Consider the following 21,612-nt stretch of genomic DNA (forward strand, 5'->3'; position numbering starts at 1 on the left):
AGGGGACAGAGGTTGTAGCCCCTGCCCGGCACACGGAAACCCTGGAAGGTTCTCCTGAGGTGCAGGGTGGGAGTCGCAGCCCGCGCCCCCTTCCACCTTCACCACGTCCCTTCCAGGAGTGCTGTCCAGGCCAGCTGGGGGTTGCAGCCAGGCCTTGGCCAGGAGCCAGCCAGGGAGCCACCGTGGGGCGGAGGGACGGGGCTGGGGCTGGGCTGTGTGCCAGCTGCCGGGAGGCCGAGGCCTTGCCCAACCTTCCTGCGCCGACCGCAGCGCTCGGCTCCCAGTGACTCAGCACAGCGAGCGCGGCCCAGGGCCTGGGGGAGCCGGGAGAGGGTGGCCCAGTCAGGAAGGCGTCCTGTCCCCACTGTGCTTGGCCGCTGCCCCCACCCCCACCCCCCCCTGCCCTTGTTTCACCCCGGAGGGTGGACCTCATGGCCTCTGGGGATTCGGTGACAGGCAAACTCTCCAGGAGCCCCCAGGCCCCAGAACCCCCTCGCAGGCTGCGGTGGGGGCACCAGCGTCCTGGGCAGTACTGTGTGGGGCTACACTGACCTGCAAGGCGCAGCCCCTCCTGGTGCCCACCTGCGAGCATCCCGTGTCCATGGTCCAGGCCTTGACCTCTAGGATATGGCCACACTGGGCTCCCTGGTCCCCTCTCCTGTCCCTTCCAGGATTACTGACCTTCCCACCAAAGTCCCTTCCTGGCTGTGGGGCCGTGAGGATGCCCCCCCCACCAGTCTTTCTTCCCCCTGACCCCCCCCCCCCGGTTTGCAGGCAGCAGGGAATCTTCCGGCCGATAGGCCACAACCTGGCACCTGTAGAGGTGAAAGACATCTCCCACTGGAGCCCCCTGCTGGTTGCTGTTTCCTCCGGCCCCACCAGGGGTTTGCCCTTCTGAGGCTCAGAAGGACACGCAGAGGCCCAGGTGGCAGCCCGGCCTTTCCTGCCCTGGGGCCTGTGAACCAGTGGAGCGGCCATTGCAGGCGCCCTCCTAACCCGAGGGGGAACTGACCTGCTCGTGGCCACGCAGGTCGGTGCCAAGCCTGCCCCACCCAGATCCTGTGCTCCCAGCACCGTGAGCCCTGAGGCCAAAGACCGGAGGAAGGTCCTGAAGTCACAGGCAGTCCAAGCGGGGCCTCCTGGGCCCGCCCCTGGCGCTCCCCACATCCTCCGTCCCGGGGGGACCTCCAGCTGCCAGGCCAGGCTGCCCACCCAGGGCTCCCTCGATGGCCACCAAGGTCAGGCTCTGTTCTGTCCCCTGATGGGCACTGTCCTGGTTTCTGCCCCCACAACCACCCAGCCTGCCCCCCGTGTCAGCGTTGGCTCTGGGCTTGGGCGCGGGGCCTGCTGATGGGCGCAGGCTGGTAGCTTCGGCCACGCCTGGACCCCAGCCTCGGGTTCCCCATCTGTGAGGTGACTCTGAGGGGACGATGAGACAGGGCAGCAGGGCCCCCCAGGGCAAGCCGGGGAGGTCCCGGCCGGGCGCTGGGCCGCCGTCAGGGCTGCTGCGTGTTGCTGCTCCCGCACCAGCAGGAGCTGGCGGCCTGGGGCGCGCAGTCAGCCGGGTCCTGGCTACACCGGTCGCGAGGGGGCTGGGCAGGCCCTCAGCAGCCACTGTCCTGTCTCGCATCTGTGACGGTGACCTCAGGGTGGCCTGAGGGAGGCTGGCCTGGCCAAAGCCGCCTGACCGCCTCAGGGGTGGTCTCTTCCAGAGCATTCGGTCCCAGTGCTGTGGGGCGAGCTTCACGGCCGTGGGGCGACCCAGGTGGAGTCGGTGAGGCAGAGGTCACGCTGGAGCAGGGTGGGGACCTGCGTCCGTGGGAAAGAACATGCGAGACGGCAGGGGGGAGGGAGGCCGTGGGGTGACGCCTCTGCCGCTGAGGGAGGAGGCGGGTCAGGGTCCCAGCGGGGCCTTGGGCGGGACCAGAGCCCCACAGGCACCTTGACTGCGGCTTGTGGCCTCCAGAGCTGCTGCCTCAAGCCCTGGCCTGTGGTTCCTGTCACTGCTACCACAGGACAGACGCATGGCCAGCCAGCCCTGGGCATCGGGGGAGGGGGGGTGCGGCAGGCCGGCCGGAGGTCACCCGGCTTGCAGGGGGGCAGAGGGCATTCTGGGCAGAGCGGGAAGGGTGTGGGTCTGCCTGGACCTGTGTGGTGACAGGGCAGGGAGCCGGGCAGAGAGCAGTCAGAGCAGAAACGAGGGCCCACTGTGCGTTGCTGCCGGCCTTGGCCTTGTGGGCTCAGCGGACAGGAGCCCCTGATGGCCAGGGGGCCACTGGGTGGGAGGTCACTGAAGGCTGGTCAGGTGAGCGGGGTGTGAGGGGCCTGCCCGGGGACTGGGCAGTACAGAGGCGCCGGGCACACAAGGCAGTGAGATGGGCAGAGACGGCCCATGCCAGGGCCTGGTGTCAGCATGTCCCTTCTCCACCCCCACTGGGCTCCTGGATGTGAGGCACAGATAAGGGGCCGGGCTCCAGAGCCCCAGAACTCCAGATGGAAGACCTTGGAGGGGCTACGGGGCCGGCCAGGAGTGACGAGGCCCCTTGCAGGGTGGCGACCCCACCACCACCGCTGGCTCTGCTGTTCTGTGGCTGTGTGACGCCCGGGCGCAGGTGTGTGTGCCACATCTCTCCGGGCCTGGCCCCTCAGAAGCCTTAGGTGGGGCTAGGTGAGGGAGTCAGAGGTTCTGGGATGCTGGGCAGTTGAAGTGGTGGGAGCTGGCCCTGCCGCGGGAAGCAAGGCCACGCTCCACCTGGGCTACCCTTGGGATTCGTGCTAGGGTCGGAGTCTGGGTTGGCGTTAGTGGGGGCTTCTGCGGGGACAGGGCTCTGCTGGGGTGGGTCTCAGGGCATGGACGGTGAGGTACAGAGCCTGTGTTCATTGTTCCTGTTTATCTTTATTCAAAGGAGCACGTCCTCTGGCCCCTCGGCTTTGCATAGACACACCCCAGAGCCCCTTCCCCGGGGCTGAACCAGCCCTTGTGTAGCTTCTGATCCTCAGATCCATGGGCATCCACTGGGCGTTGTCCCTGCTTTATGAAGAAGCAGAGTCCCAGGAAGTTGTAATAAGGCTGAAGCAGAGCTAGGATTTAAAAAAATGTATTGGGAGTTCCCGTCATGGCGCAGCAGAAATGAATCCGACTAGGAACCACGAGGTTGTGGGTTCCATCCCTGGCCTCATTCAGTGGGTTAAGGATCTGACGTTGCTGTGGGCTGTGGTGTAGGTTGCAGATTCAGCTCGGATTCTGCGTGGCTGTGGCTGTGGCGTAGGCCAGCAGCTGTAGCTCTGATTCGACCCCTAGCCCGGGAACTTCTATATGCCGCTGGTGCGGCCCTAAAAGGCAAAAAAATAAAATTAAATTAAAGAAATGTTTACTATTGTTGATTCACCATGTTCCACCGATTTCTGCTGTACAGCAAGTGCCCAGTTATACGCATACATACATTCTTTTCCCACATTATCCTCCATCAGGTTCCGTTGCAAGTGATCAGATGCGGCTCCCTGTGCTGTGCAGCAGGATCTCATTGCTTATCCACTCCCAGTGCGACCGTTTGCATCTACTAACCCCAAACCCCCAGTCCCCGCCATCCCCTCCTCTTGGCAACCACAAGTAGAACTAGGACTCGAACCAGGACTGTCAGGCAGGTAACCAGGTCTGGAGGCAGCAAGGTTGCCCAGGGCCTGAAGGATGTAGGTTAAAGGTCGTGGGAACCTTTTGTGGCTCCTCCAGGCAGGCCGAGCTGTTTTCACCTGCTCTCTGCACCCATAGGCTCACACCTTCCACTTTCCACGGGTCTTGAATTATTGATCTGCCTGATATTTAATACCCCCTGGACTTCCCTCAAGAGCTGCCTCCTAAAGCAGAGCCGTTCTTACTGTCAGCCGGGTTGGGATGCTCATCCAGGAGTGGCAGGACCAGCTTGGGGACTGCCCTGGGCAGCCAGAAGGCTGCTGGGGTGGAGAAAACACCGTTGGAGAGGAGGGACTGGACCCAAGACTGTGTCCCCCCCACCCCTCTGTGCCCATCCTTGCCCGGAGCCCTGTGGTGCCACTGGCGGGGAGGCTGAGCGTGGGTGTCTCCATTGGTTGGGACAGCTGCCTTCCCTTCAGCCTGGGTGGAACCTCGGATGCTGGGGAGGGTGTCCCTAAGCACGGGGTGGGGGCCTTGGCGTAAAGTTTGCTTGTTGCCTCTGTGAGAGTTTTTTTTTTCTTTTTTTAACTCTTAATTGAACACATTAACACCAAACGCACAGGTTATGAGGGCACACAAACTCAAGAATCCAAACAAGCCAAGCACACTGTGCAACACAGCTCCGAACAAAGGGCATCCCCCGCTCTGCACCAGCGGCCAGCGGCCTCGCCCGGGATGCCGTGTCGGCCTCTTCCACGGCTGGAGGAGCCACGCTGCAGGGAGAGACGCCCCACGTCCTGTGGGCCCGGGCGTTCGCCCCGCGGTAACTGTGCTCCAGCCCACGTGCAGCCCCAGGACCCCCACGCCCCTCGCATCCCGGGCCCCACCGCTGCCAGGTCCAGTCCCGCCCCGCCCCGTCCGGAGCCACCAACAGCCTGGGGCTACGAGGCGGGCGGGATCGCGGAGTCCCGCTGGGCGAGGGAGGACCGTCCCTGCGAGGAGCCTCGGCCGCCGCCCGTCCACCCCAGGACCCCGGGCCCTGGATAGTCCGAGGCCTTCCTCCCTGGGCGGATCCGCCCGAGTCCGGTGGGAGGAGGGGGCGGGAGGAGCCCGGAACCCGGCGCCGGAGCTCGCGTTTCTGGCCGGCGGGACCCGAGCGCTGCACCGAGCGCGCCCGGACCTCGGCCGACGGACTCAGGTCACCATGGCAACGCGGCGGGACCAGAGGCTGCTCGCGGCTGGCGTTCCGGGTGAGGCGCGGGCGCGGGCGGTGCAGGGCGTGGGGGACCGCAGCGCGGGAGGGCGCGGCCTCTCGGGCCACCTGTTGCGGGTGTCGTGCTTTCCTTGGAAAACCGGAGTCGTGCCGGCCCACCGTGCGTGGCTGGGTGCGCGATCGGTGCTGGCCGGCGGAGCCCTGTTCACCGAGCTGGGGCTGTTCCCTGCTCATCTGTTCCCTGCAGCGCCCGGCCGGCCGCCGGGGTCGGGGCACTGGAGGCGTTCGTGGGCGTCGCGCTTTGTTTTGGGAACTCGCGGTTCCCTAACTCGCCCCTACCAGGTGCCTGAAGAGCGGGGCGCTGCGGAGCCGAGAGGCTTTGCCGGGTTCCGCAGCCGGTTCCGCAGCCGGTTCCGCAGCCGGCGAGCTCGGGTCCAAGGCCAGGCAGGCTGGTCCAGAGTGATTCTTTGTTATTTGAGACTCACATACAAGTTGCAAAAGTCTAAATATACAGGATTTATTCAAACTCAGCAGTTATCTTGCGACGACTTTACCTGTTTACAGAATCCAAGCTAGGACCATCCGTGTTTTCTTCGTTTTCTCATTCCTTAATCTGGAGCAGTTGCCCAGTCTTTCCTTGACCTTTATGAGTCAGTTGTCTCGCAGAATGCTCCTCACTTTGGGTTTATCAAAGTTCCCTTACGATAACTTGTATTTTTGGTGAGAAAAACCTTACCAGTGGAATGGTGTTTTCTCTGCACCCTCTCAGGAGGCACATGATGCCAGTTTGTCCTATTACTTCTTTTAAAATGATTTTTATTTTTCCCGTTATAGCTGGTTTACAGTGTTCTGTCAGTTTTCTACAGTACATCAAAGAGACCCAGTCACACACACATGTGTACTTTCTTTTTGTCACATTGTCCTCCATCCTAAGTGTCTAGATGTTCCTATTACTTCTGATACTAACTTTGGTCCTTTGTCCTAGGTGATATCTACAAGGTGTTTGCATCATTAAGCTTCCATTTCCCCCTTTATCTATAGTAAATATTTTGTGGGGAGATACTCTGAAACTATGTACATAGCTTGTTTCTAACCACACTGCCAGTCATCTGGAGGTGAGCATTTTCTGAAAAAAATTATAAATGTACTTGCCAGGCGATGATATTTCCATTCACATTATTTCTTCTGCTTTTATTAGTTGGAATCTTTTTCTTTTTTTTGTCTTTTTAGGGCCACACCCTCAGCGTGTGGAGGTTCCCAGGCTAGGGGTCAAATCGGAGCTACAGCTACTGGCCTGCACCACAGCCACAGCAATGCCAGATCTGAGCCACGTCTGCAACCTACACCACAGCTCACGGCAACGCCGGATCCTTCACCCACGGAGTGAGGCCAGGGATCAAACCCAAATCCTCATGGTTCCTAGTCAGGTTCATTTCCGCTGAGCCATGACAGGAACTCCTATTAGTGGGAATTCTACCGTAAGGACGAATCTTCCATGTTTTAATTTATTCAGTTGTTTATGTTGGTGTAGACATTTTAATTCTATGTTTGTTTCACAGGTTATAATCCATTCCTATCATTTATTTTGATGCTCTTGTTGTCCAGATCTGGCCCGTTCTGTTTGGTTTTTATGTCCTTTTACCCTGTGTCCTTGTCCCCAACAGTTTGAGCACCTCCTCATGTTTGACACCAAAAGATGTCCCAGACTCATCAGTGCTTCTTTGACCTAGGCTGGAATCAGGCATTTCTGTGAGGAGTGTTGGCTCCTTTTAGTTGAGAAGGTGTTTTCCATAAACCAAGATGTGGGGAGGTGTGCTGCTGGAGTGTCATTGCTTTTTGGCTTTCTCGGCGGGAGGAGCCGGGAGCCAGGACACTGCACGCCCTGTATATACATCTGTATCTATTTCTAGATCCACATGTCAGCGTGTGTTCAAAACTGGGTTTAGGAGTTCCCGCTGTGGCTCAGGGGTAGCGAGCCCAACGCGTATCCATGAGGATGCAGGGTCGATCCCTGGCCCCACTCGGTGGGTTCAGGATCCTGCGTTGCCACAAGCTGCATCACAGGTCACAAACCCGGCTCAGCTCCCGCATTGCTGTGGCTGTGGTGGAGGCCGGCAGCCAGCTGCAGCTCTGAATTTGAACCCTAGCCTGGGAACCTCCATATGCTGCGAGTATGGCCCTAAAAAAAAAAAAAAATAATAATAAAATAATAATTTTAAAAACCCCGAGTTTATACTGAGATCTCCAGTTCCAGTCCGTCACCGCAGGGTTCGTCGCACATTTCTCTTCCTCTCGAAATCTGGCTCCTGTTGTCCTCGGCGTGGGTACCCTCCCGCTCGGCGCTAGCCTGCACGTAAAGTAGGTTCGGGGCTGCCCATCCGTGTTTCCGAGAAAAACAAACCGACAGGAGTTCCCGTCGTGGCGCAGTGGTTAACGAATCCGACTAGGAACCATGAGGTTGCGGGTTCGGTCCCTGCCCTTGCTCAGTGGGTTAACGATCCGGCGTTGCCGTGAGCTGTGGTGTAGGTTGCAGACGCGGCTCGGATCCCGAGTTGCTGTGGCTCTGGCGTAGGCTGGTGGCTACAGCTCCGACTGGACCCCTAGGCACCTCCATATGCCGTGGGATCGGCCCAAGAAATAGCTAAAAAAAGACAAAAAAAAAAAAAAAAAACCGACTTACCTAGAGCAGGATATATGCCTGCGCGTGTTTGTTTTTATCCTTAGGACAGGTAGTCAAGATACTGTTTTACAGAGTCGCTATAGTGTTTACGTCGTTAATTTATAATGAAGTTATAGGTTTATTTGTTTCTGATTATATTTCACCGTGAGTCCTTACTGATTTTAAGTTTCAGGATGTGACGCATTTATGTGGTTCTAAAAGTTAGCAGAGCTCTTAAGTACACGCTGTTGGACTTCTCTTTTTCTCTCTCATTTGTGTACTTTTTTTCCCCTGCTTTTTAGGGCTGCTCTTGCAGATTTGGAAGTTCCCAGGCTAGGGGTCAAATCGGAGTTGCAGCTGCCCGCCTACACCACAGCCACAGCAATGCGGGAGCTGAGCCACATCTGCATCTTAAACCACAGCTCATGGCAACGCCGGATCCTTAACCCACGGATGGAGGCCAGGGATCGAACCTGCATCCTCATGGATACTCGTCAGCTTCATTTCTACTGAGCCACGGTGGGAACTCCCCATTTACTTTTTTTAGAAGGGGGCAAGGCAGCTGTAAATTCAAGTAAAGCATTTCATTCCTCTCAATGCAGCAGTGTTCTCTCCCCCAGCAAGTTCCTGCCGTGGAACTGAGGTCCGTCTGCTGCTTACCTCTCTCATTTCAGGCTTTGCACATGGTGGTGGGACTATTTGGCAGTCAGTGAAGGGCAGGAGGAGAGGCTTGGGATCACAGGCCCCTAATTTTCATCCCCCAGAGCACCCGAAAGATCCCCTGCACTGAGTTGAGTTCCCGAGGCCCATGCTGGGATTCCAGAGGGTGCGACACTGAGTCCCTGTCCTGAGGCCGAGACGAGCCACCTCTGGACTTTCAAGTCCCACAAAAATGTTTTGTCAGTTCAGCTTGTTAAATATGTTTGCAGAGCAACAACAGGACAGTATTCTTGACCGAGGCAGACCTGGGTTCTTCTGCATAAGGAATGGTGTTTGGGGAGTTCCCGTCATGGCTCAGTGGAAACAAATCCGACTAGCATCCATGAGGTTGCAGGTTCAATCCCTGGCCTCGATCCGTGGGTTAAGGATCTGGCGTTGCCGTGAGCTGTGGTGTAGGTCGCAGACGCAGCTTGGGTCCCATGTGGCTGTGGCTGTGGTGTAGGCCGGCAGCTACAGCTCCGATTAGACCCCTAGCCTGGGAACTTCTATATGGCACTGGTGCAGCCCTAAAAAGACAAAAAAAAAAAAAAAAAAAAAAAGGTGTTTGGGTGGAAAGCCAAAGGCACCTCAGTCTTTCAGAGGAAGGGGGGAAGGGACCTTGCTTTGGGTGTCTCTCTGCTCAGCCAGTGCGCCTACGTGGCGCGTTTGCGAGCGTCTGGGGACTGACTTTCAGCCTTGGCAACAAACGGTCCTTTTGCGTAAATGCTAGCGTCTGCAGCTGCTTATATGTTATTGAGGTCATGCAATGCTTTCCCAAGGGCGCACTTTCAAGTGCATGTTCTAAAACAATTCCTCCACGTTTTTGGTCAGACCAACGAAAGTGGGATTAGTTCCGCTGTCGCAGCTGCAGGTGGGGAGCCTGGGCTTCCTCTCTGATGGCTGTGCTTTCCTCTGCCCACCCGGTGCTCGGCGAGGCCTGAGGGTGGCGTGGAGGGCGTCTTCCTCTGGGGCCTCCTCCCCGTGTATCCCGCTCGCAGCCCCTGCAGCCCCCTCGCTGGGGGGCGGCCCCTGCCGGGCAGGACCGGCCGCTCTGCAGGGCCCACTGCGCTCGGGAGGCTCTGGCTCTTCGGCACGGCTCCTCCTCGCAGCGACTTCGGGCCCATCTTTTGCCTCTTCTCTTGAGTGCGCTGCTGGCTTGGGGATGCTTGGCTGTGGCCCCGGGCGCAGCTCCCACCCGGTCTGGGAAAGGGCGCCGAGTCTCTCTCCCTCGTCGGCCACCCTCTCGCGGCTCCCTTTGATCTGACCGGGCTGGGGCCCCGCGCGTGTCCCAGCTGGTCCGGCTCCGCTGTGTCATCTGGCGGCTGAGGGGGTCTTCCCGGCGGGGCCTCTGCTGCTTGTGTCTGGCTGCAGCCTGCCCGGCTTCCTCGTGTGGGAAGCATGGCTTTCACGAGGAGTCATTTCCACCTTGCGAAGACCCAGGGATTTGCAGGTGCCTTTCAGACCTGACAGGCAGACATCCCCCTTAGATTCAAAACGGAAAGTTAGAAAGCTCAGCATTTTCATTGGGTTGTGATGTTCGTTGTAGAGCTGTAAATGTAATACAATGCACTGAGTTTAAAAAAAAGCCCAGCATTTTACAGATAAGAAAGTCAGAGATGAGGTGACCCGGCCCGTCCCCTGCTGACCCCGCTGGTTTTCGTAGGGACCATGAACGCTGTGGGCAGAGCTGAGTTGCCAGTGTGCTGCCCCGCCTTTCTGGAGGTTTCTGCTGTTTCCCCAGAAGTTTTGCGTGGTTCCTCCTGAACCCTGGGTGCCTGCTGGGGCATCCGCTGGTTGGCTGACAGACTGGCTCCGGATCGTGAATCGGTGACATTTAATAAAAGCGGATTAACTTCGGCCTTGGGGCTTCAGGATTTGTGATGACAGAGGCAGGCAGGCTGTCTGTGAGGGGGTAGGAAGGCAGGGAGCATCAGTGCTGGGTGTATGGGGCACGGGGAGGGGGGGCCTGCACGGCCAAAGCTGTCTCTGGGGAGCCACCGGAGCTGCAGAGGGAGCTGTGCTGGGTGTGGTGGGCAAGACGGGCCAGGCCACCCTAGGGATCTTTGAATCCTGTGCCAAACAGGTGCAGCTTTACTTTGAAAAGGCCCCAAGCCACGGGCACAGGGTCACGTGTCCAGATTTCCGTGCCGTAACTCCCGTGGGTGGCTGTGTGACCATGCCTTTAAGAGGCGAGCCTGGTGGCAGGGCGCCTGGCACGGGACAGGGCACACAGGGCGGTCCTCAGAGGAGGGAGGCCCTTCCTCGCAGGCCTGGTGCACTGTTGAGGCAGCGCAGCGATGACTCACTGCACTTCGCCCGGGCACGGCATCGGCGCCATCGAAGGTTGTGTATTTGCTTGAATCCCGGTTCGTGGCCTGTGTGTGCACTGATTTCTGCCGACAGGCCTGTGCCGGAGCCCAGAACCCGCTCGGCTGTGCACCAGCCCCACCGCAGTCAGCGGGTTTGTGTGAATGTTAGGGTTTGGGGGGCCAGGCGTTAGGCGGGTAGTGGGTGAACTCCCAGCCGTGGAGGTCACCGCATCGCCTTATTGTTCCTTGATGCACTTTCCCTGAGCTTGGTGGCCTGACCTGCTTCCCGGGGGTCCTGGGCTTGCGGGCCGGCCTGACCTGCTTCCCAGGGGTCCTGGGCTTGGGGGGCCGGCCTGACCTGCTTCCCAGGGGTCCTGGGCTTGGGGGCCGGCCTGACCTGCTTCCCAGGGGTCCTGGCCTTGGGGGGCCGGCCTGACCTGCTTCCCAGGGGTCCTGGGCTTGGGGGCCGGCCTGACCTGCTTCCCAGGGGTCCTGGGCTTGGGGGCCGGCCTGACCTGCTTCCCAGGGGTCCTGGGCTTGGGGGCCTGCCTGACCTGACCTTGGAGTTCCCAGGCCAGGTGTCATATCTGAGCTGCACTTTCAACCTACCGTGCTGCTGCGGGCACACCAGATCCTTGAACACACTCGCCTGGCTGGGGGTTGAACCTGCTTCCTGGTGCTGCAGAGACGCTGCTGATCCTGTTGCGCCACAGCAGGAGCTCCTGAATACTTGTTAAGTGGAATTTAAGAAAGATTGCTGGGTCTGAGGGAGGGAATTTTCCACTACTTGGTATCATTATTTTTCTGGCTACAGTGATTCCCACTCGAAATGGAGTTGGAGTAAAATGCTTGTTATCTCCTTCAAGGGGCCAGGGACTGGCGTACGGGACAGAGTGTGACTCGGGACATAGACGAGGACCTCCTTTGCTGTCTACTTGGGGGAAGTACTTGGTCACTGACTGAATTTGAACCCAGTACCTCCAGTTTTTACTGATTGAAAACTTTTTTTGGCCGTACCTGCTGCGGCATGTGGAAGTTCTTGGGCCAGGAATCAAACCTTCACCACAGCAGCGACTGAGCTGCTGCCGTGACAAGGCCAGATCCTTAACCTATTGTGCCACCAGGGAACTCCTGGAATCAAAATTTTTTTTTTGTCTTTTGTCCTTTTAGGGCCGCACCCATGGCATATGGAGGTTCCCAGGCTAAGGGCCAAATCGGAGCTGTTGCTGCCGGCCCATGCCAGAGCCATAGCAATGTGAGATCTGAGCCACGTCTGCGACCTACACCACAGCTCACGGCAATGCCAGATCCTTAACCCACTGAGCGGGGCCAGGGATCGAACCCACAACCTCATGGTTCCTAGTTGGATTCGTTTCCGTTTCCGATGTGCCATGACGGGAACTCCGTGAAATCAAAACTTTTTAAAGTAATTGTCCTTCGTTTGCCCCTAGTTCCTTGGTACACCCTTAACACGCTTAAGGGTCAAGTGATCACAGCTCTTGGGACGACTCTGAAGGGTGGAGGCTTGGGGCCGAGTGCAGGGGCCGGAGTGGGGGAAACCATGGCGGGTAGGGTAGCCCAGGTGGGCCGGCGCCTCAGCAGGTGCGGGCCCATCCCCTGGGGGTGGAGCCACGTGGCGGAGACTCCAGCCTTGGGAGGAAGGGGTGGTTTGGAGGGCGGGGACCGGGGAGCAGAGATCCCTGCCACCCCAGCTCTTCTGCCGGAGCCCCACGGTTGTGTGTGTGGTGTGACAGTGTCCCCGCAAAGTTACGCAGCTTGGGAGCGCCTCCTGGGGGCTGCCGTGTGGAGGGGCAGGGAAGGGCGACGGGCGAGCGGCCCCGCCGTCGAACTTTGAACAAGCCGGTGGGCGGGGCTTCCGTCTGTCCCCGCCGGGGACAGACCGACCGACGGAGCGAGCCCGCCGGGGGCGCGCGGGGCCCGCTGTGCTGGGCGCGGCCGGGCAGGAGGCGGGGCCCGCTCTGCTGCGAGCCCCGCGCGGAGCCCCCGCGCCGCCCCGCGGTTAGGGCCCTGACCGCCCTCCCACCTGCGCTCGCTCCGACGCCGGCGTCGCCTCCACCAAGCGCCCCCAGGTCCCCGCGGACGCCAGCGAGCCGGCGGGCGGGCGTCCCGCGTTCACCTCGGTTCCCACACCGACCGCCCGGGGCTGGTGCCGGCCCCGCAGACGCCGCCTGGAGGGGCCGCCGGCCCAGGTGGTGGCCTCCGCTTCCGACCGACGCGGAAAATCAGGGTCCCTCCGCCCTGCGGAGCCTCAGCTTCAGCAGCGGCAGCTCCGGCAGGCGCTCTGCTGACCGGGCCGCCAGCTTCTTAGGAGGACGCGACGCAGGGCAAGGGGTGCGCGCGCAGGGGGACACTGGCGTCCACGTCTCGCCTTCGCCGGCCGGGAGCTCCCCACACCTGGTGGGTCGGGATGCCACGAAGCTGCGCCCGAGGATTCGTCAAACCCTGCACCTGCCTCCACTAATCAAGGTCGTCCCAGGACCTTTAAGACCAGAAAGAAAGCCGTCTGCCTGAGTCTGCCTGAGTCGAGTGCCGGGCGCTGCCGGTTCAGACTGGCTGGGGCCTCGGACCCTCCAGCTTGGCGTGGGGGCGCGGGCGACACCTCCACCCTCCGAGCGGGCAGGGGCTGTGGCTTAGTTAGACCTGTGCCGGGCAGTCCCACACCTCCTCCCAGCCCCCTTTCCTCACCCCCCCTCCCCAGGCCTCTGACCGCCTGCTGTCTTTTTTCAAGGTCCTTTTAGGGCTGCACACACGGCATGTGGAGGTTCCCAGGCCAGGGGTGAAATCACAGTTACAGCTGCCAGCCTGCACTGCAGCCGCTGCAACGCGGGATCCGAGCCGTGTCCGCGACCGACACCGCAGCTCACCGCACGGCCGGATCCTTAACCCGCTGAGCGAGGCTGTGGGGCCACAGCAGGAAGGCCTCTGACCGCCTGCCCTTTTTTCCTGATGCCCTAATGCCCTGAGCCCGCGGCCTCTGGGGAGGTGGATTTCAGCTCCATTTCCCTCCCTCCACCATCTGGAGAATCAAGCCCCTCTTTGCTGCAAACCAAGGTGCGTCAGTGTTGGACTTTGCTGTGTGTGTGGACCAGACTGAGTTCCTCTTGAACGCCGGAAGCTTGGGGCTGTGGGACCAGCCTGAAGCAATGGTCGGCCTTGTCACCTGGTGCGGAGAAGGCACCCTGCACAAGACTGGCCTTTGGCCAGACTCGGCCTTTTGTCTTCTGCAGCCGCTTTCACCAGCCACCCTGTAACCCCGACTGCCCTGTGGAGAGAAAGCGCGCCCCGCTGGGCTCTCACAGGAAGAACTGCATAAGGAATTCGTCTGGATCGAAATGCCAGGGCTTCTCCTGAGACATTGCCTTGCTTTTTCCTTATGAAACGTGCAAATCCTAGGACGGACCCTGTCTTCCTCTGCGCTTTGCCTTCCAGCAAGCCCTTAGACGCGTTGCTCAGTGCTCACCAAATACGTGGCCTCTGTTGCTCACCGCTAACGTTCATCCTGTTGTGTTTTCTTCTCCCTTTTTTTGGCTTTTTTTCAGGGCCACACCGGCAGCATATGGAGGTTCCCAGGCTAGGGGTCTAATCAGAGCTGCAGCTGCCAGCCTACCCCACAGCCTCACAGCAATGCCAGATCCTTAACCCACTGAGCGGGGCCAGGGATCGAACCTGCATCCTCATGGGTACTAGCCGGATTCGTTATTGCTGAGCCACGACGGGAACTCCTGTGTTGTGTTTTTTTATTTTACTTTCTGTGTTTTAAGTGCAGAGATAACAAATGTCGAAAAAGCTTTTGTGGGGAGTTCCCGTCGTGGCGCAGTGGTTAACGAATCCAACTAGGAACCAGGAGGTGGCGGGTTCAATCCCTGCCCTTGCTCAGTGGGTTAAAGATCCGGTGTTGCCGTGAGCTGTGGTGTAGGTCGCAGGTGCAGCTTGGATCCCGCGTTGCTGTGGCTGTGGTGTAGGCCGGCAGCTACAGCTCCGATTCAACCCCTAGCCTGGGAACCTCCATATGCCACAGGAGCGGCCCTAGAAAAGGTAAAAAAAAAAAAGAAAAGCTTTTGTGTCTGCTGGGCATCCTGGCACACAACATGCATCTTCTCCCAGAAAACACACCCTGTTTTTCTTTGGTCCTGACGGAATATTTAGGGATTCTCTAAACACCAGCCCAGGCCATTATGACACTTCCTCCCTTACTGTTTTCTTCATTTCGTTACCAAGATGTTATAGTCGTAATTCTTTTTTTTTTTTTTTTTTTTTTTCTGGCTGCGCCCACAGCATATAGAAGTACCTGGGCCAGGGATCGAACCTCTGCCTCAGCAGGACAACAGTAGATCCTTAACCCCCCAGGCCACCAGGGAACTCCTGTAGCACTCATTCTGACTACATAGATCATTTTTTGGTGGGGTTCTGGGGTTTTTGTTTTGTCTTTCTCTGTTGTTTTATGTGTTCTGCTAGTGGCCATATTAGTGATCACGGGGCAGAGGGCTCTCAGCTCATAAACTGAGCAGGGATGTGGGCTGTGGAGTGGCAGCAGCTCTGCAGTCCCGCCGAGAGCTGGATCGCAGTAAAACCAGTGCTCTCAGAGTGCTGCTGGGTAAAGGAAAAAATTTTCCGCTTCCCCTTCCACTGGGTTTTAAAGATAATGTTTCATTGTGGAGCAGTTGTTGGGTTTTGTTATCAGTAATTTCAGGACTGAAGTGAACCTCGTGTCTCTAAAAAGTAGGGTTCTTTTAAAACGGGTTAGAGAAGGGAGTTCCCGTCGTGGCGCAGGGGTTAGCGAATCCGACTAGGAACCACGAGGTTGCGGGTTCCATCCCTGGCCTTGCTCACGGGGTTAAGGATCCAGTGTTGCTGTGAGCTGTGGTGTAGGTCGCAGATGCGGCTGGGATCCTGCATGGCTGTGGCTGTGGTGTAGGCTGGCGGCTGCAGCTCCGATTCGACCCCTAGCCTGGGAACCTGCATATGCTGTGGGAAGAGGCCCTAGAAAAGACCGAAATAAATGAATAAATAAAATGGGTTAGAGAGTGTTTGCTGGATCAAGAATTCTGTTTAGTTTTTGAAGAATGTGTACGTGTATGTGCCTGGGTCACCTTGCTGTGCAGTAGACAATTGACAGAACACTGTAAACCAGCTACAATGGAAAAAAGAAAAATCATTATTAAGAGAAAATAATTAAAAAAAAAAGAATTCTGTTTAGTTTTAAAAGAAGAACCCCCCCCCCCCCGCCCCGAGTTCTCTTGTTCCTGTTTCCGAGTCTGGATGTTTGCCGTGACCCAGGGGGACCAGTACTGATGCTGCTGGTGCCCCTCGGGAGGGGCTGGGGGGCCTCTCCAGCTCACAGGTGCTCTCACAGGCCCCGAGTGCTCGCTCCTCTGCCCCAGGGCCTGTGAGTGTGTATTTCCCTGTGGCTTGAGACCACCTGGGACACTGTGTCTTTTTCTTCTTAAAAAAGACCTGTTTAAAGTGAATGGGCAGGAGTCCCCGCGGTGGCTCAGCAGTCAACGCGCCTGACTGTCATCCATGAGGATGTGGGTTCGATCCCCAGCCTCGCTTGGCGGGGTAAGGATCCGGCGTTACCGTGAGCTGTGGTGTAGGCCGAAGATGCGGCTCGGATCCCGCGTGGCTGTGGCCCTGGCGTAGGCTGTCAGCCACAGCTCTGATTGGACTTCTAGCCTGGGAACCTCCATATACCATGGGTGTGGCCCTAAAAAGAGAGAAACACAAAAACAAAATAAAATGAATCAGCAAACTACTGCCTTCGGAAGGTATAAGCAAGGAGATCCTGCTGTGTGGCTTCGGGAACCATATCCAGTCACTTGTGACGGAGCCTGACAATGCGAGAAAAAAGAATATATACGCATATGTGTGCCTGGGTCACCTTGCTGTGCAGTAGAAAATTGACAGAACACTGTAAACCAGCTATAATGGAAAAAAAATCATTAAAATAAAAGCCTGGAGGAAGAAATATTGAATTGCTATGTTGTGCGCCTGAAGCTAACATAATAATGTAAAGGAACAATACTTCAATTAAAAATATTTTTAATAGAAATAAAAAGCCTAGAAGGAAAGGGTTAAAAAAAAACAGAATCAGGCGTTCCTGTGTGGCTCAGTGGGGTTAAGCATTGTTGCTGCTTTGGTGCAGGTTCCAGCCCTGGCCCGGGAGCTTCTTCATGTCGAGGCCAAGGCCACAAACAAACAAATCAAACGAATCAGACATTTCAGATTCTTTGGGGACAAGATGCCTGTCCCTCCACCCAGCCCCCGGAAAGCCGCTCAGAGCAGAGTTTCATTCTCACACCCCCAACCCCGGAAGATGCCAGGGCACCTCTGTCAGCCGGCCACCCTCCAGGCTGGTTGTGCAGCAAAGCTTCAGGCCCAGCCCGTGGGTCCAGGCCAGGAGGGCCCCCACCAAGTGGCTTTTCCCATCGGAATCCACCCCTTCCCTGCCAGCCGGCTGCACTGGGAGAGTTCTGCAGGTGCCGGTGGTGGGGGGGGGGTGTGCTGTGGCCTGGGCAGCCCGGCCCCTGGCAGGTCGTCCTCGGCAGACCGGGGCAGGGTGGGGGGGGCTCAGATGCTTGTGGGCAGTTTGACAACGCAGTTGTATGCTGTTTAATACTTTCAAAAGTGGAACAGGAGTTCCCGTGGTGGCGCAGTGGTTAACGAATCCGACTAGGAACCATGAGGTTGCGGGTTCGGTCCCTGCCCTTGCTCAGTGGGTTAACGATCCGGCGTTGCCGTGAGCTGTGGTGTAGCTTGCAGACGCGGCTCGGATCCCACGTTGCTGTGGCTCTGGCGTAGGCCGGTGGCTACAGCTCCGATTTGACCCCTAGCCTGGGAACCTCCATATGCCGCAGGAGCGGCCCAAGAAATAGCAAAAAGACCAAAAAAAAAAAAAAAAAAAAAAAAAGGTGGAACGTATATCTGGGGTTTTTTAGTTCATTTTTTTCTGGCACTTTATTGTTTGGGAAAGTATCGGTGCTTAGCAGGTCAGAAGCGGAGGACGAGGTACCTGGTCCTGGGTGGTGACTCTCCAGGAGAGCGGGGGCAGGAAGGGCGGTGGGAGCGGCCTGGCCCTGCAGGACTCGGTGTGGCTGGACAGCGGTGACCGGCCAGGGCATCCTCCCGCTTCCGGGACAGCGGCCACTTGGGCGGGGATCTGAGGTGAAAGTCGGGGTTCCTAATGGTGAACCCGACCCGCGCCTTCTCTTTGCTGCAGCAGCCGAGATGCCGCCCCCGCCTGGGCCCCAGGACCAGGCCCTGGACGCCCTGCTGGCTCGCAAGGAGGAGGAGTGGCGGGCGCTGCAGGCTCGGCGCTGGCAGGTGCAGGAGGCCGCCCTGCAGGACGCTCAGCGCCAGCTGGAGGAGGCGCAGGCGAAGCTGCGGCGCCTGCAGGAGGACTTCGTCTACAACCTGCAGGTGCTGGAGGAGCGGGACCGCGAGCTGGAGCGCTACGACGCCGCCTTCGCCCGGGCCCGCGGCCTGGAGGAGGCCCGGCAGGCCGAGGTGAGCGAGCTCCAGATCGAGGTGGCCAAGCTGAGGCAGGCGCTGGCCCGCGAGGCCCGGCGGCTGGAGGACGCGCAGCAGCAGCAGGAGCAGAGGCTGCGGGAGCATCGCCTGGAGCTGGAGCGGGTGCACAGGTGAGGGGCGCCCCGCCCTCGGCCCCGCCCCGGCCCTCGGCCCCGCCCCCGGCCTCGGCCCCGCCCACTGTTGGTCCAGGGCGGGCGCGCCGGCCCCCGCACCCGCACCCGCACCCGGGCGTCTCTCGGGGTTTAGCTGTTTGGAATCTCGCATGAATTGCAAATCTATATCATTTTCATAACGCGTATTTGAGCTTATGATTATTTCGATGAGGTGAGATACGGATTCCATTCAAAACTGAGCGAGCTACCTCGAGGCACGTGGGCTGAGGCCCTGAAGGCGCCCTCAGGTCCTGGGGGCTCCACTCAGGTGAGGCAGACAGGCCTCACCTACCGCGCTCTGCTCTCGCCTGGAAGTGCTTTGTGTCTTTCTGTGAAGCGTCTGCCCGGGGCTTTTGGTTCCTTTTCACTGTATTTGGAACCTTTTCAACCGCTGTTTCTTCAAGTACATTTGGGCCCCACTCTCTTTTTCCTTCCGTTCTGGGGCTCCAGTGACAGTAGGGTGAATGCCAGCTCTTTTGTCCTCCTCCCATAGGCCCCTGAAGCTTCTGCTCAATTTGTTTTCAGCCCGTTTCCCCTGATCCTCGGTCCGTAGCTTCTGCTGCTCTGTCCTCCTTCTTCCTCTGACGGATTTGCTCCGCCGGCCGCCCAACCGGACTGCCCTCCGTTTTGGGGTGGTGCTTTTCAGTGCTCAGGTTTCCATTTCATTCTTTGTTGTGTTTTCTTTTTCTTTGCTGAGAGTCTCTGTTTTCCGTTTGTCTTAAGGCTGTCTGGGAGTTCTCCTGTGGTGCACTGGATCTGTTAAGGATCTGGTGTGGTCACTGTTATGGCTCAGGTTGCTGCTGTGGTGCAGGTTCGAGCCCTGGCCTGGGGACTTCCGCATGCCACGGGCACGGCCAGAAAAAAAAAAAAAAAAAAAAAAAAGATTATATGAAATTGCTTGTTGAAGCGTTTTTGACAGTTGCTTTAAAATCCTCGTTAGGTAATTTCGGCATCCGCGTCATCTTGGTGTTAGTGTCTGTCGGTTTTCTTTTCTCCTTCAAGTGGAGGTTTTCCTGGTTCTCGGCATGGCCGGTACTTTTGATTGTGTCCTGGGCACTTTGGGAATTACGTCGTGAGAGCCTGGGTCCCACGTCACATTCTCTTCTGCAGGCAGTCACCTGTCTACGTGTGGTATGCAGACCCCAAGTGTCCTGCCAGAGCCACCTGCAAAAGTGAAACCTATCACTTCATGTTTGCACAGGTGACCCTGCAAATGTGTACTTTGGAGGCTGTTCATTGTGACTTTCCAAACACCGTGTTTTTCACCCAGTGACAGGAACAGTGAGCTGGACCAGCAGCAGGAGCAGTACAGAAACCTGAAGTGGAAGCTGGAGCGGAGGCTGGAGGAGCTGGACGGCGAGCTCGCCCTGCAGCGGCAGGTGGGGTGGGGCTGGGTCTCAGGGGCTGGTGCAGTTGGGGGGGGGTCTCAGGGGCTGGTGCAGTGGGGGGGTTCTCAGGGGCTGGTGCAGCGGGGGGGTCTCAGGGGCTGGTGCAGTGGGGGGGTTCTCAGGGGCTGGTGCAGCGGGGGAGTCTCAGGGGCTGGTGCAGCGGGGGGGTTCTCAGGGGCTGGTGCAGCGGGGGGGTCTCAGGAGCTGGTGCAGAGGGGGGGGTCTCAGGGGCTGGTGCAGTGGGGGGGGTCTCAGGGGCTGGTGCAGTGGGGGGGGTCTCAGGGGCTGGTGCAGTGGGGGGGGTCTCAGGGGCTGGTGCAGTGGGGGGGTCTCAGGGGCTGGTGCAGTGGGGGCGGGGTCTCAGGGGCTGGTGCAGCAGGTGGGCTGGGCTCGTTGCAGGGGCAGGTGGGGCCTGGCAGGTGGAGCGAGGCTCCAGTCCCTCCTCGGTTGCCCGCCTGCCCGCTCTGACAGCAGAATTGTACCAGGTGGAGAAGATGGTCGTTTTGTCGCCACCTGGTACCCTGAGGGCTGCAGGAAGTGGGATGGGGTGTCTCAGTCTTCCTCGGTGCTGACTCCAGGGTTCTCTTTCCTCAGAAATCAATCAACATTTCCTCCTTTATTTATTTCAGAAAAAGGTATTTGAAGTTAAATCCAGAGAGACTTACTGTAGAAAAGACCTGGGAACACAAACTGTAGTAACTGCATTTCTTTCAACAAAACAGTAAATGATCATAAGTTTAAATATAGATGCGTCAGCTGACTGGTGACACTTAAACCTGTCACCCAGATTTCTCCTCGGTGTCCTTGAAACTCGGCCTCCACCTCCGCAGGTCTAAGCTGTGTGGGGTTTGCGGGAGCCTCTCCTTCACATGTGCGGCCAAAGCGCACGTCCAGCAGAGCTGCGCGCGTGCAGGGGCCTGGGGTCCCTTGGTCTCTTCCCAGGAGGCGCCGAACTTGCGTCATCGAAGCAGTGGCTGGTGTTGATGGAAACTGCCTCCATGACGCTCCTCGAGCAGGGGGGTGAATTTATCTGCTCAACCCGTTTGTTGTTACTGTTGTTGCTTTGTCTTTTTAGGGCCACACCTGCGGCACATGGCAGTTCCCAGGCTACGGGCTGAATGGGAGCTGCAGCTGCCGGCCTACGCCATAGCTCACGGCAACACTGGATCCCCGACCTACTGAGCAAGGCCAGGGATTGAACCCGCATCCTCATGGTTCCTAGTTGGGTTTGTTAACCACTGAACCACGAAGGGAACTCCGGCAGAGGCCAGTTTTGATCTACATTTTACAGACACGGGGGCCTGAGGTCCAGAGGTGTTAAGTAACCCGCCCAGGACCCATCTTAGTAAGTGGCATAGCTGTCATTTGAGCCCGAGACACCCAAACGTGTGAACTCGGGCGCTGTCGGCCTGTCTTGGGGCAACTACTCACGCCTTATTTTTAGCCTCGTGTCTGTGATATTGGAGAAGGAACTGGATCTAGACGTCAGCCTTGCTGTGCCCTCGGAGTGATGCTGAGTGAGCCACTGGACCCGAGCTCGGGCCCTGGTTTCCCAGGAGACGTGCCGTGGGGCAGGTGTGTTCCTACACCGGCCTGTGCTGCTCTGTGCTGGGCAGGGCCCCGCAGTTCTCAAGGACAGCCCCCCCCCGCCCCGCCATCCTCGGCCCCGCGCCAGTGCCCTGAGATAGGGCAGCATCGTGAGCCATGCTGTGCCCATCGGTCAGGGTAGACAGGCACCTGCCCGAGCCTCCCGCGTGGCCGGCGGCAGAGAGCGCCCCCCCCACCCCCACCCCCCCGCCTCCGCCCGGGTCTGGAAGCCCCGTCCTCGGTGCTGCGCGCGACGCCCTTCCCTGAGCTTCCTCGGAGGGCTTTCCTGTGGGATCCTCGGGGCCAGTCTGACTTTTGGAAACAGCCCAAGGTCACTGGGGCCTAAGCTGGGTGGCCAGGAAAAGCCCAGCTGTGACTCGTGTCCCTCAAGGGAGGCTTCCAAAGACGGCGCTTCGGAAGGGCTCC

General features: G+C 58.5%; 1 protein-coding gene across 50 annotated transcripts in view; it reads left to right on the plus strand.

The window, feature by feature from the left end:
* Positions 1 to 4,821: 4,821 nt before the first annotated feature.
* CCDC57 (coiled-coil domain containing 57) overlaps positions 4,822 to 21,612 on the plus strand; it is a 97,551-nt gene continuing 80,760 nt past the window's right edge. For all 50 annotated transcript variants that reach the window (XR_014820533.1, XR_014820531.1, XR_014820519.1 and 47 more), the window contains exons 1-3: positions 4,822 to 4,881; positions 17,749 to 18,169; positions 19,482 to 19,590. Coding sequence is in view for 19 of the 50 variants with exons in the window: in XM_084983266.1 (XP_084839392.1) it covers positions 4,836 to 4,881; positions 17,749 to 18,169; positions 19,482 to 19,590 (576 nt within the window). In the remaining 31 variants the exon portion in view is untranslated. The remainder of the gene's footprint in view (positions 4,882 to 17,748; positions 18,170 to 19,481; positions 19,591 to 21,612) is intronic.

This window comes from Sus scrofa, chromosome 12 (assembly GCF_054392235.1).
Source record: "Sus scrofa isolate SSC_HxYL_T2T_F1_AM1 chromosome 12, Sscrofa_HxYL_maternal_Yorkshire_Landrace_v2.0, whole genome shotgun sequence".
Classification (NCBI taxonomy): Eukaryota; Metazoa; Chordata; class Mammalia; order Artiodactyla; family Suidae; genus Sus; species Sus scrofa.